Raw genomic sequence first — 12,458 nt, forward strand, 5'->3', positions numbered from 1 at the left:
GAAGGACGATCAACTGATGAATGGATCTGACAGAAATGTTAAATGCTTTTAAGAGGAAGATTTTGATTCAGAGTTTCACACCAAGTCACAGTTTTACAGCCGTAGCAGGTTAGAAATGCAGCTAGAGCAGAATGATATGAAGTGAACAGTGGCAACTGTGTCAATAACCAGTTCATGGTAAATGCTTCGAAAATGCTTGTTTTGACCAACCAACAGTCCAAAAGCCAAAGATATTTCTCTGACAATCACATAAGACGAAGAAAAGCAACAAATCATCACAACTGAGCTGGAACCAGCAAATATTGTTTTTGCATGAAACATTAATTATCAAAATGGTTGCTGATTGATTTCTTTCCGCCCGATTGATTGACTGATAAATTGACTCATCTTTGCTGCTCAAATCTGTGCATATTTGGCACCTTATTTGTATTTCCCTCCCCTGTTATCACTTTGTTTTCAGTGAAAGATTTTGTTTACTGTAAACTACAGTGGACTCTTGCAGCAGGAAATAACTTCTAGATGCATGAAGCCTTGAAATTAAAATCAGCCTAAACTGATATGATGCTTCAAAAAAATATGGGTATTTGTCAGTGAAGATATATCAAAAATAGTAAGTCTTAAATGTATGAAACTAGCTTTAGGAAAAGAGCAGGCACTATGTGACATTCTTGTTTTATTACCTGTATTTGCACCATTGCATTGTCATAAAAACTTCCTCTGTTCGGTCTCTCTGCAGTGTTGCTCTTGTCTGCATCACAGATCTATCAAAAGGCTTGATTAGACTACACAGTGCGAGTTCACTGCACCGCCTCTTAGCCCTCTCAAGATTCAGATTAAGACACCAGAGTGCCAAGTTTTGCCCTATACCAGCCGTGCCAATGCCCTACTTTGAGTCAGTGAATGAGCAGGAGGAATGTGTGCCACGTGCGGTGGCATCCTCCAGGCAAGATGACTTTGAACTTCCTCCCAGCTGAACCCACAGATCTGTGTCAGGGTCCCATTGTAATATCTAATGAACACAGCTCTCATATCCTCGTTGCTCGAAATTAAGATATTTTTTTCCTCACCCGCTGATAAGAGGAACTCTGCAAAGCAGCTGATATAAAGCAGCGTCTTTCATTAGTGCTCTGTGATTACAGCTTATTGGCGAGAGGATGCCGCCCCTCTAAATTTTGCCCTGGGATCAGAAGCCAGTCATTACTTATTCATAGTATTCACATATATTCCTAATCATAATACATTCATTCACATATTAATTTGTCTGCCCCCTATAGAGCCAGATGACTCTGAGGCTGACCTCTCAAATTGTCTTATTAATCTTAACATGAATGTGCGGTACGTTGCCTGAAGGCTCCGAGACACTAACCAGTTCCCAGCTAACTGTGGACTCAAACAGCAATCTTCTTTGTCTCCATGTTTTGCAAAGATGTGATATACATTTCTGACATTTTGAAAATTAAGAAGAGCCTCATTAGTCCTAATTAAGCCTTATTTTTAGATTTTTAACCACAGCCTAGGCTTTGAACAGGTTTCATGAGGCCACATGTCTTCAAATGTCCCCATACTCGCAGAGAAGAGGCAGCAAATTAAAACATAATCTCAGCTAGAGATTTCTCTTAACTGGCATTAATGTTTCATCATTTGGAGCTGAAACATTTGTAACATGTGTTAAACCACAGAGGGCTTGTGGGAGTGAATGTGGTTAACAGCTTAAAAAAGAAGTATAACCAATATTTCACTTGCTGATTACATTTCAAGACTATAGATTGATAGACCAACTTGGGTCTTTACTCTGATTGCTTTGGTGTGTTTGGTGTCATAGAGAGCCTTCAGAGGATGAATAGAGGTATGTTTTAATACACAGTGAGGTGCCCACACTACTGTGAACATACCTGGCAGAAGGAGCCATGGTCAAACATTCATCTAAAATTATTTGAATAGTTTACTTACTTACTTACTCAAAATGTGTCCCATGAAGGACAACAAACCTTGAAAGTGTGTTTAGATTAACGCTTGTTGCTGAATTGTGTCTTTCACCAGGTTGTTGATCTATGGTCAGTACTGCAGCCACATGGAGAACGCCCAGAAGACACTGGATGAACTTATAGCAACGCGTGAGGATGTCAAGATTAAAGTAGAGGTAATGTCCTTCACCACTCACCCCAAACGGATGACAACCCACAGATGTAGCGCATTTATGTGAAAATAATACATTACAGCTTCTTTTTTAGACTGAATAAAAAGCAGGTAGGGTTCAGCACATCTGGCTGTTTATGACCTACTTGAGTATAGTATGATATGTAACCCTTAAAGGGATAATTTAAAGGAAAGTTTTGAGGCGTTAAGAGCCAGGGCTTTGACTGATAAAATAACACCTAAAAACATTTAAAGCCACAAGACAATGCAAAAGATTTTTCTACCACCTTTAACAGAATACAAAATCTGTTAGTACACCTGTCTGAGGGGTCATCACATAGGGTTTAGCACATATTAGGCCACCATTCAAGATACGGCCAGCGTGAGCTGAGCAGAATAATATTCACATGCTGTCAAGAAAGCAGCAGCATGACCGTGACGGTCAAGCTACCAGCCTGTTCACATACATTATGTTATCCCTTTAGAGCAGAAACAATTACTTAATCAACAGAACATTTATCAGTAACCATTTTGATAGTAGATTAACAGTTTCACTAATATTTTACAAGTAAAAATACCAATAACCAATCACATTTGCTGGTTCAATTTTCTGAAATGTGATGATTTCATGTTTTTCTTTGTCTGATAGTAAACTTTTAAATTAATTGTGAAAATAGTCATTACTTTCATCCTTAGTAATCAGTTTACTGTATGTGCTTCTCCTGCTTCTATTTTGCATCAGTACCACATTCAGTATTACAACTAGAGAATAGAAACAAGTTAATAAATTGTATTTTTGTGTGAAGTGTGTTCTCTTTAGGTGTGCTGTAAGAAAATATAATGTAGGCCTACACTTTTTTTCCTACACTTTCGTCTCTTCTGAAACATCAGTTCCCTACAGTTTTGCAGCTGATACAAGTTTTACAAAATGCTGACTGTGTAACAACAAAGATAGATGTCACTGTGTGCAATGCAGTGAATGTCTATAAAACAAAATTAATCTTTCAAACAAGACAGCAGCCTTCTAATGTAATGCAACCATGTTCCACAAGCAATTATGCAAATGTACCAATGAAATTTTAAAGAATCTGACATTTCTTTCAAAATCATTACAAAAGTGTTGCAGTTACATTTGCTGTTGAATAAATGATGACTTCAATAAATGAATAGATGTGGTCCAATTTTGCCATTGTCAAGGGCAAATTGATATTAAATCAGAGAGGCAAATAATGTCATTTGCAAATATGCCCTCAGAACTATTTGATTCATAATACTCTGTTTTAATAAACATGATTCAACATTACCCCATTTATACAGGCAACTACAGTGTTAAGAGGAGAGTGGATTTGTCATGATTGCCTTCAAGAGGTTTAGTTGTGTAGCTTCATGTTTATCTTGTAGTTGTCGTAATGAATCTACTTTTAAAGAGAAATATTTGTATTTCCTTTAATGATTGAAATCTGGGTGATATTCAGAGTCCATTTCTGGTGCAAAACCTCCCTCTTTGTGTCCTATTATTCTCTGATCTTCTCTAATCCAGGACTCTTAGAAGAATCTGGACTGATTATAGTGAAAGGCTAACACTCCTGTTATAGTGGCAGTGATGGTCAGAGAATTAGCTCTTGGAGCTGTGCTGAGATACTCTCCCTCAAAATAGCAGAGCTTTGTAACAGGGTAAAACAGCTACTTACTGTCTTTTTACATGAAGACCTTGTTTTTAAAGAGGGATAAGCTGGCCTTGTTTCTGCACACTTATAGAAATTGAATAAAGAGTCGCCTACACAAACCACTGTTAGGGAACCTTATAGAATGTTACTAACAAAAGACAGTTACTTTCTTTCATTTTTAGAGACAGTGCAGAGTTTATAGAAATGTATTCATTAGTCAGAGGAATTTCCCCATCAGCATGCAGGGTAACTGCGTCACAAATGGCTGGTGCGACCAGAGCTTTTGTGCCCTGAAAGAATAAACTGGCCTCGTTGTTGCTAATGGCATGCCCCAATGAATGTGTGGAAGCAATCACAGCAATGCAACACGACACAATGAATTATTGAACAATGAATGAAGGCTTGTTAGTAGGAAATGTGCAATGCTGCATTCTGCCATGTGTAATAATTTCCCTGCTGCTTGTGTCCACAGGAATGTACTATGAAAGTGCAGGAAGGCAAGTTCAAGCTTCAGGATCTTCTGGTGGTTCCCATGCAGAGGGTGCTGAAGTATCACCTACTACTGAAGGTAGGAGGCATCTCCCAACTGCAAAACCTACAACACAGTCATTTTTACACCGTTTAATCCTACAGAGGGACGTTAAAGTAAACGAAACAACTAAACTTGAGAACCGAATTTGGACCATAATTGGCTTTCATTCCAGATTCAGTCCAACTCAAATGCTCTCTCAGTGTCTGTGGTTGGATGTTGGTCAGGTCTTAAAGAAAGGAAGTCTTCATCACTTTGATGATTGAAGCAGATGGAAATAAAAAATGCTATTTCACACTCTTTAGTTTCTATGTTTTAGATATCAAACGCTCACCCCCTGTAGGTTTGAAAGTTGGCTCGGACAAGTTTGTAGCTTCTTCATTGAGGAAGCTTGGATTCACAGCAGTTACAATGTATCTGAACAGTGGCCCAGTTTTACTGCGAGAAAGAAAATATCCATGAGAGCTTCTCAATCTACTCCTGCAGCAATATCCACTTTACCACCTCCTCGTAGAGCCATAGCTGCACCAGAAGTAGTTTTTATATTGCAATTTAGACTCCTACACTTCTGGGGTAAATACATCACACTTCAGAGACTAATGTCCAAAAATAAGTTGTCTCCTTCTGTGTCCATTAAGTAAAAGTAACACTTGGAGATTTACATGAACAGATGTAAGCATACAAGCTATGAACTAGGAACAGTAGTGTTTAAACAATGTATAAGGTCTTTAAATGACCATACAAAGCAACTGTTTGATTTCCACGGTAAGGCTACACATATTATACAGTAGATCCTTCACCATGTTTAAATAGCAGCATTGTGAGACTCATTTTGTTGGGACTTTGATGCTGAACAACTACTTTGCATCAAGTCTCTCTATTCCTGTCAGTGATATTTGACTGTTGACTGTTGTTTCTCCGGTTTCTGTCATCATTTTCCAGACTTTTAGCCTTGTCACATGAATTGTGTTTGTTGTTTTTGTGACCAGTCCACCAGCAGTTTGGGCACCGACTATTTTGCCCTTTTGGAAAATGTTACTTGCACTTTGTATCTTCAAAAAGCCACTGTGGTGACATATATTCCTACATGGCATTTAGACTAATACACCTTGTCTTGTGTGTCTGCCTTTGTACTTGTGCTTTGGTTCAGATTTGGTTTTCATTTATTGTTTCCATATTTGTTACTCACTCCTCTGGTTCAAATATGCATGTTGAGATTTCTATCACAAATGAAAGATAACTCAATCAAAGATGAGGCTTTGTGCCAGTGTTCGTCAGTAGAACGATATATCAGTGTCCCTTGTGTTTAGCTTGGCAGTTATGTGTTAAGACTGAGGACATCAATAAGAGTCTTATTTCAAGTTTAAGGTTGAGTAAAATAATTTTCTTTCTCATACATTTTTTGTTTTTGCAGTTGGTGTATATCTCATTTTAGAAGATTTAAATCCTTATAGAAGTTACTTTAGTTTCAAAACAGTCTACTGTGTGTCCACTTTTATTGCATCAGGTTGAGTGCTGAAATTCATGATAATTATAATGACTACTCATTTATTAAATAAATAGTAATTTATTAAATAAAAATGTATAGGATTTGTGCCTCTCAAATGTTTGCACTCTTAATAAACAAAATTTTTTAAGGCTTGTTTAAAACTATTAGTAAGAAATAATAAGCTACTAGCTATTATCATTAATTGCAGCCTTGCACTGATGCCAATTTTGCCGACATGCAAATGTGTTTAGCAGAATGCCTGACCACTGGCATCTCAGCCAACATTTCTCCCTGGAGCTCCCCTCCTGGCGTTCATGTATAAAACAAGCTGGCCACTGTAATATTCCCCATGATTAATTGACTTTGCATCTCAATTATGGATGAGCATATGAGTTTATGATGCGGTGCGTAATGGACTCGGGTGGAGGCGAGTGTTTGCGCCAGGTGATTGTCGGACTACACGGAGACTGCTGCGACTTCTCTATTAGTTTGAATCGAACCACTGCAGGAGTCTCAGCAAGGCACTGAGGTCAAATCAACCATGCACTAATCACATTAAATGCACCCCATTTCACTGCTTCCCACAGCTTTGCAGTAAAACACTGCTGTATGCTGTGGCCTTGGGGCATATCAGACTGACAAGTCCTGTTTTTGTGTACGTGTGTGTGTGTGTGTGTGTGTGTGTGTGTGTGTGTGTGTGTGTGTGTGTGTGTGTGTGTGTGTGTGTGTGTGTGTGTGTGTCCATTCATGCCTAAGGGCACATCTTCAGTCAATTTTCTATACATATCATCACAGTAGTGTTTCCCTGTTTGATCAGGGTGTGAATACTACAACAACCGCACTCTAAATAAAGTGAATTCAGCAAAGTCATCTCAGAAGTAATTTTCCTCAAGCAGGGTTTGAATATTTGATGAATTTGCAGTGTTTTTATGAACCCATGTGATCGCATCTGTCCTCTAAAGTTGAGATTATGGGCTGTGCAGCAGCATGTTGTCACTGGCCGCTCTCTCGGTGTAAAACTAATAGACCACGGTACAGAAAAGATCTGCTGAGTCACTTGGATTAAAAATAAATATAATTTAGGTAAAACAGGGGCCAACAGCAGTACTTTCCTCTTGGTTGTGCTGGTGCTGCTGCTGGTGGGAAGCCAATGATGGATAATGTCCTTGTCTCCGCACTAATGACTGTTCATGGTGCCTGCACAGTGGGGGTGGAACTGAGGGGGTAGTATCACCAGTGTTGCGCCCTCTGGTGAAGCTCATTGCCAGCACGTGAAAGAGCAGAAAACAGGAACTGCAGTGCAGAGTATTTTTTATTTGTCAAAGTGGGAAAAGGGTGTGTAAATAATACCATTAAGAATGGCTGGATTCCTTTTACGGTTTTCCAGTTCCAAGGCACTGGTACTGTTTATTGTATTGTAATTACATCTGCACTCTACCTGCCGTTAACAGGTCCATTGCCCATTCTAGAATGGTAAAAATAGAAAAATATCACAGAAACAAATATATCTGAAAAAAGCAAGTTAAATTTATAGATGCCACACTCTGTTGTCGCTGTCATAAGCTTAATGATATGAGTCAAAGCAAACAACAAAGTGCAGCACGTCTTAACAAGTCTGACTGTGTGAGAATATTTTTAGATTTAGATACAAATATGAAGTTCAAAATATGAAGCGTTCGTGTGCAGTTCTGCCAAGATGTCCTGTGTAGCCTACATACATATGTGCTGTGAATGGGAGTTCCAGCAACTGTGTTGTGACAATAAAACAGTCTGTGTCACATATGATTTTTTTAGGACACTGCTGATTGATTGGACAGCTGACAGAATTTCATTTTTATTTGAAAAAAAACCTAAAAAGATTTGATAAGGCTTGTTTTTTTGGCTCACCAAGGCTCTACAGCATTTTATAAATCACCCCAGTGGCGCAGACAATCACAGATCAAAATGATGTAACATATTTGTTATTGATTGGCTAAATGGATGACAACCCAATTTGGAGGGGACAACACATTTACCATTATCTTGTTAATCATAAAGAACAGTCAGTCCTGAAGGCTAGTTAGCAATGTCTCTGGCTTCCTCTTGTCTTTTATATCTAGCTGCTTATGCCGCTGAGCTGAAACTTATCCTGAGCCGCATCAGTGTCACATCGATAATCACAGTAAAGAGCAGCTATACATTTCTCACAACAAATCCCTCTCATTACTGTAAGATCATTTCAATAAAGAATACTGTGTGTTTCTTCAGACCTTGTGTCGAAAGTTGTTTATTGCTGTTCTGAGGAAGTAAGAAAACAGTAATAATAATCTCCCCCCACAGGAGCTTTTGAGTCACTCAACTGACCGACCAGAGAGACAGCAACTCAAGGAGGCTCTGGAGGCTATGCAGGTCTGTGTTACACATGCTCTTCTATGTATGTTCATAAGTGCGCTTTAAATAAATATTATATAATAACACTTCAGGGCTCTAAGCCAAAGCTGTATAAATTGTTTCATACGGCTACTGTGGCTCAAAGCACTGTAAGTCTATCGTGTTATGACAGATGTCAGAAAGAATGTTTGCCTTGCCCTCCCAGGACCTGGCCATGTACATCAACGAAGTCAAGAGGGACAACGAGACACTGAAGAAAATCAGCGAATTCCAAAGTTCAATAGAAAATCTTGTAAGTGAGGAATTTCTCAGTCACATCTTTTTCATCTAGAGATTTTTTTCCCTGTGTTATTTGAAGAAATCCATGTCTTACTATAAGTGATGCAATCCCTTACCTACTATCTATAATTATCTATTAAAGTTTGGTTATTTCACGAGAGATTTCTATTTTCTGTATCGTGTTTTTATCTGGGCTCTTTTCATTGATTTGAAGTCAGAAGGGCAAAGCTAAATTTCTCCATTTTGGGGAAATTACACTTGACGAAGGTTAGGTCAGAAGATTTATACCATGCTTGTGTATACCAGCAAAAGGGTTAGCTTAGCTTAACACAAAGACGTGTAAAAGTGGTATATGGGGTTATGTCACAGACTACTTTTCGGCCAGGGGCAGTAACTTTCCAGCGGCTCATCATCACCGTGAGGTTGCAGATAAGAGAGTCGTATCAGTTTCTCATCTCTCCTGAAAATGTCAACCTATTGCTTTAATGTTGTAGTAAAAGATAAGATTTCTGAAACCACATTTCCAGGTCTAATTTTCCAGCTCCCATTGTTGAAATGTCTGTGCTAAGAACACTGGCATCGTCTTGCTTCCACTTGTCACAATCTTGCACTCTTATATTGTCTCCAATAAATCATTTAGTCTTGCAGAACATGAACAAGAGACGTCATGTACATTTCAGTCTGATGTTCACTTCCCATAATATTTCTAACAGCACTCTCTTTCTTTGTCTTTCTGTCAGTGTTTTCTCCTTTCACTTCTGTTCGTACTCCCGCTCAACTCTCTTTTCCTGTTGTTTCCAGCCAAAGTGCAAATAGTCACCGGGTTAATTTTGGACTTGTACATGTGCCATACATACAGTAAACACAAGCAAAATCTGGATTAGTAGGACAAAAAAACAACTGAACAGGGACTGAATAGCGTCCAAGTTGTATCAGTCATTGTATACCTATTTGCATTCTCTTTGAAATTCAAGTGTATCTGAATTATTTATGGTTTCTCATTAATTTAGAAGTTATAGTATGCAGTGGGATTGACATTGCATGTGTGTCCTTGTGACCTAAGCAGCAGGTGAAACTGGAGGAGTACGGAAGGCCAAAGATAGACGGAGAGCTGAAGGTGTGCTCCATTGTCAACCGAACAAAACAGGACCGGTGAGTCCAGACGCCGCAGAGGAACTACCCAAAGGATGTGAGAAATAAAGTCATCCAATGCCAGCAATGACATATTAACAATGACTGTGTGTGTATCTGTGTTCAGGTATATATTCCTGTTTGATAAAGTGGTCATTGTCTGCAAGAGGAAAGGCTACAGCTATGAGCTTAAAGAGATTATTGAACTGCAGTCGTATAAAATGTCCGACGACCCCATGAACAACAGAGACATGAAAAAGGTAAGAGTCATAGTTTTAGTTTAAAAGGACACCGAACAGCATCATTTCACACACAGTGAGATCTTTGTAAGGGCAGTGCCTTGCTAGTGCAGGTAATGAAACATCCTGTGTAATCATTATAAATGTTGTCCTTGAGCTGAAGGACCTTGTTGATGGTAATTTTAGATATAGAATTCATGAGTAATGCATTGAAGTGTCAGATATGCATTTTGCTCGCCCATGCTTGAAAGACCATGTAAATGCAATCAAGGTCATTCAGGATTCATGATAACGTTCTGCAGTGCATTGCACCACCAGTCTAACATGGCTTTTTTTTTTGGTTTTGAATCTGCATGTATCTGTCCATGTTTGCATGTGTAACTGGGTCTTTCTCTGGTGTCTTTCTTTTTGCATGCTTACCAGTCGAGTGGAAAAATGGTAAGCTCAAGTGACTCCCTTTATTTAACTCATCCTCTCATAGTGGCCTATTTTTGGCAGTGGTGTTTTTGGGTGTCATGCCGTGTTTGCACGTGCACCCCGCCGGCTCTGTGACTGACCCTCCAGCTTATTGGTCAGATGCACTGCTAAAGCATGTGGAGCATTTCTTAGCTCGGAAATAAATGTGATCATATTTACTGTATGTTTTGGTACATATTTATTCAAATGTGCAGTTATCACAAGCTTCTTTGCCTGTCTCTGTCATTGTCATTTCCACCCACATATTTCTCTGCCATCTGTTCCTCACTCACTTTGTTTCCCCAGTGGTCTTATGGTTTCTACCTGATCCACCTGCAAGGGAAGCAGGGCTTCCAGTTCTTTTGTAAAACTGAGGAGACAAAGAGGAAGTGGATGGAGCAGTTTGACATGGCCATGTGAGTATGATAACATGGATACCATTTTGTATTGTAGTATATGTAATTTTAATTCTGAAACAGTAATTTTCCTGGACATTCAATTGAGAAACTGTATATACAAAAAAACAGATGGGATTGTCTGTTTTTTTTTTTTTTTACATTACTCCAATGAATCAAAGGTGCAGTGTGTAAGAGTTTAAGAGATTTAAGAATTAAAAAAAATTCTCAAAAATATCAACAATGTGCATAAATACATTTTTTTACGTTATGTCAAAGACGTTTATATTGTTGTTGCAGAGATGCATGAAAACCAGTTAGCCCCGGCCCGTACTGTCTTATAATACCATTTTGTAGGCTTTTGCCTTAAGAGGCAATAGTCCGATAGTAAAGCTCAGGCCTCCTCCCCGTAGTTTCAGCTGGGAGATGTGTGCAAGAGGCAGGTTCGCTACATTACCCAAGCTCTCTTAGCTTTTTTAGTGAAACGAATAAACAAAATAAACTCACAAAATGTCAGAAACGGAAATATTCTTACCAATATTCCTGATGAAACAGAATATACAACCACACACCACTGGAATTTAAGTTTAATTGAGCTAGCTTAATTGCCTTGTTAACTAAAATAAAAAACACCAAAACAATATTGGTTAGTCTTTCCACTTTTCCAACAATTAACAACTTTGGTTTGGTCAAAATAAACCCTTAATTCACCGAGTTAGATGTGAAAATTTTCTGGCTCCACACACTGCACAGCTAACTAAGCTAACAGCAGTTGGCAGCAGTTAGGACCTGATATGCGATATGCTGCACCCTATTGTTTTGAAACATACTGTACATTTGAGAGTCGTCTCAATTCTTACATATTGCACCTTTAAATGCCAGTAATATCAAGCTAATTCATCACAAAAACAAACCCATCAGCTCCTCTCATTCATTATGATTTACTTCCAGGTCCAACATCAAGCCAGAGAGAGCCACAGCCAATCAGCATAACTTTCAAATGCACACATTCGATAAGAACACCAACTGTCGAGCCTGCAAGATGCTCCTGAGGTAACGACCCCGATAACCCCAGTGCTGATGCACATTCATATTCTCCAATGAATAATGAATGTATCTTCTTCCAGACTTTCCAAGAACCATCAAGTATCCAAAAATATTCAGTAGTAAAAGAGATTTCTTTTTCAGTGGTATTTGTACTATGTAGTCAGACCCATTTTTTTATGCGGACGTAAGATGTTTTATGAACCCGACACAGGTTATGTAACATAAAATACAAAAACAATATCCATGTTAAATGTAGTGGTGGAAGAAGCAGTCAGATCGTTTTCTTCAATAAAACATAGCAATACCAGAATGAAAATAATACTTGACATAAAAAATGATTCACTTGACCTTGAAAATAGATACTTTTGTGAACTACAGTTTCTCCAGTTTTAGGGTGTCATTTTTTATATAAATCAAATAGTAACCAGTTACTGACTAGTTCCTACTGGGGCCAAAATGTACATACAGTGGAAGTAAACAAGATCATGGGGAACAATGGAGTAACAATTCAACATTTTAGAGGAAAGGAGAAACCACGTTTTGTACTGGCTTAAGGCCACAGACTGTACAATTGAAAATGGACATAGTCTCTGTGACATCATCTATAGGTTTCTGAAGAGCCGTTGTGAAGCTCAGTTCTGGCAGTCCTGACTCCGCCGTCTCCCAGCTAATCCAAAAATGAGCAGAGACGTGGAGCGTGGGTGGAGCTGATGCGGCCCA

At 38.7% G+C, this 12,458-nt stretch overlaps 1 protein-coding gene across 11 annotated transcripts in view; it reads left to right on the top strand.

Moving 5' to 3' along the window:
• Positions 1-12,458, top strand: part of vav2 (vav 2 guanine nucleotide exchange factor) — a 193,193-nt gene that overhangs the window by 166,868 nt on the left and 13,867 nt on the right. For 4 of the 11 annotated variants that reach the window (XM_051413450.1, XM_051413452.1, XM_051413457.1 and 1 more), the window contains 9 exons: positions 2,041-2,140; positions 4,276-4,371; positions 8,141-8,209; positions 8,397-8,483; positions 9,534-9,622; positions 9,729-9,861; positions 10,264-10,278; positions 10,603-10,712; positions 11,643-11,744. In XM_051413450.1, the coding sequence (XP_051269410.1) occupies positions 2,041-2,140; positions 4,276-4,371; positions 8,141-8,209; positions 8,397-8,483; positions 9,534-9,622; positions 9,729-9,861; positions 10,264-10,278; positions 10,603-10,712; positions 11,643-11,744 (801 nt within the window). The remainder of the gene's footprint in view (positions 1-2,040; positions 2,141-4,275; positions 4,372-8,140; positions 8,210-8,396; positions 8,484-9,533; positions 9,623-9,728; positions 9,862-10,263; positions 10,279-10,602; positions 10,713-11,642; positions 11,745-12,458) is intronic. The other 7 variants (XM_051413455.1, XM_051413456.1, XM_051413460.1 and 4 more) reach the window with 3 other exon arrangements.

Source organism: Dicentrarchus labrax, unplaced genomic scaffold, assembly GCF_905237075.1.
Source record: "Dicentrarchus labrax unplaced genomic scaffold, dlabrax2021, whole genome shotgun sequence".
Classification (NCBI taxonomy): Eukaryota; Metazoa; Chordata; class Actinopteri; family Moronidae; genus Dicentrarchus; species Dicentrarchus labrax.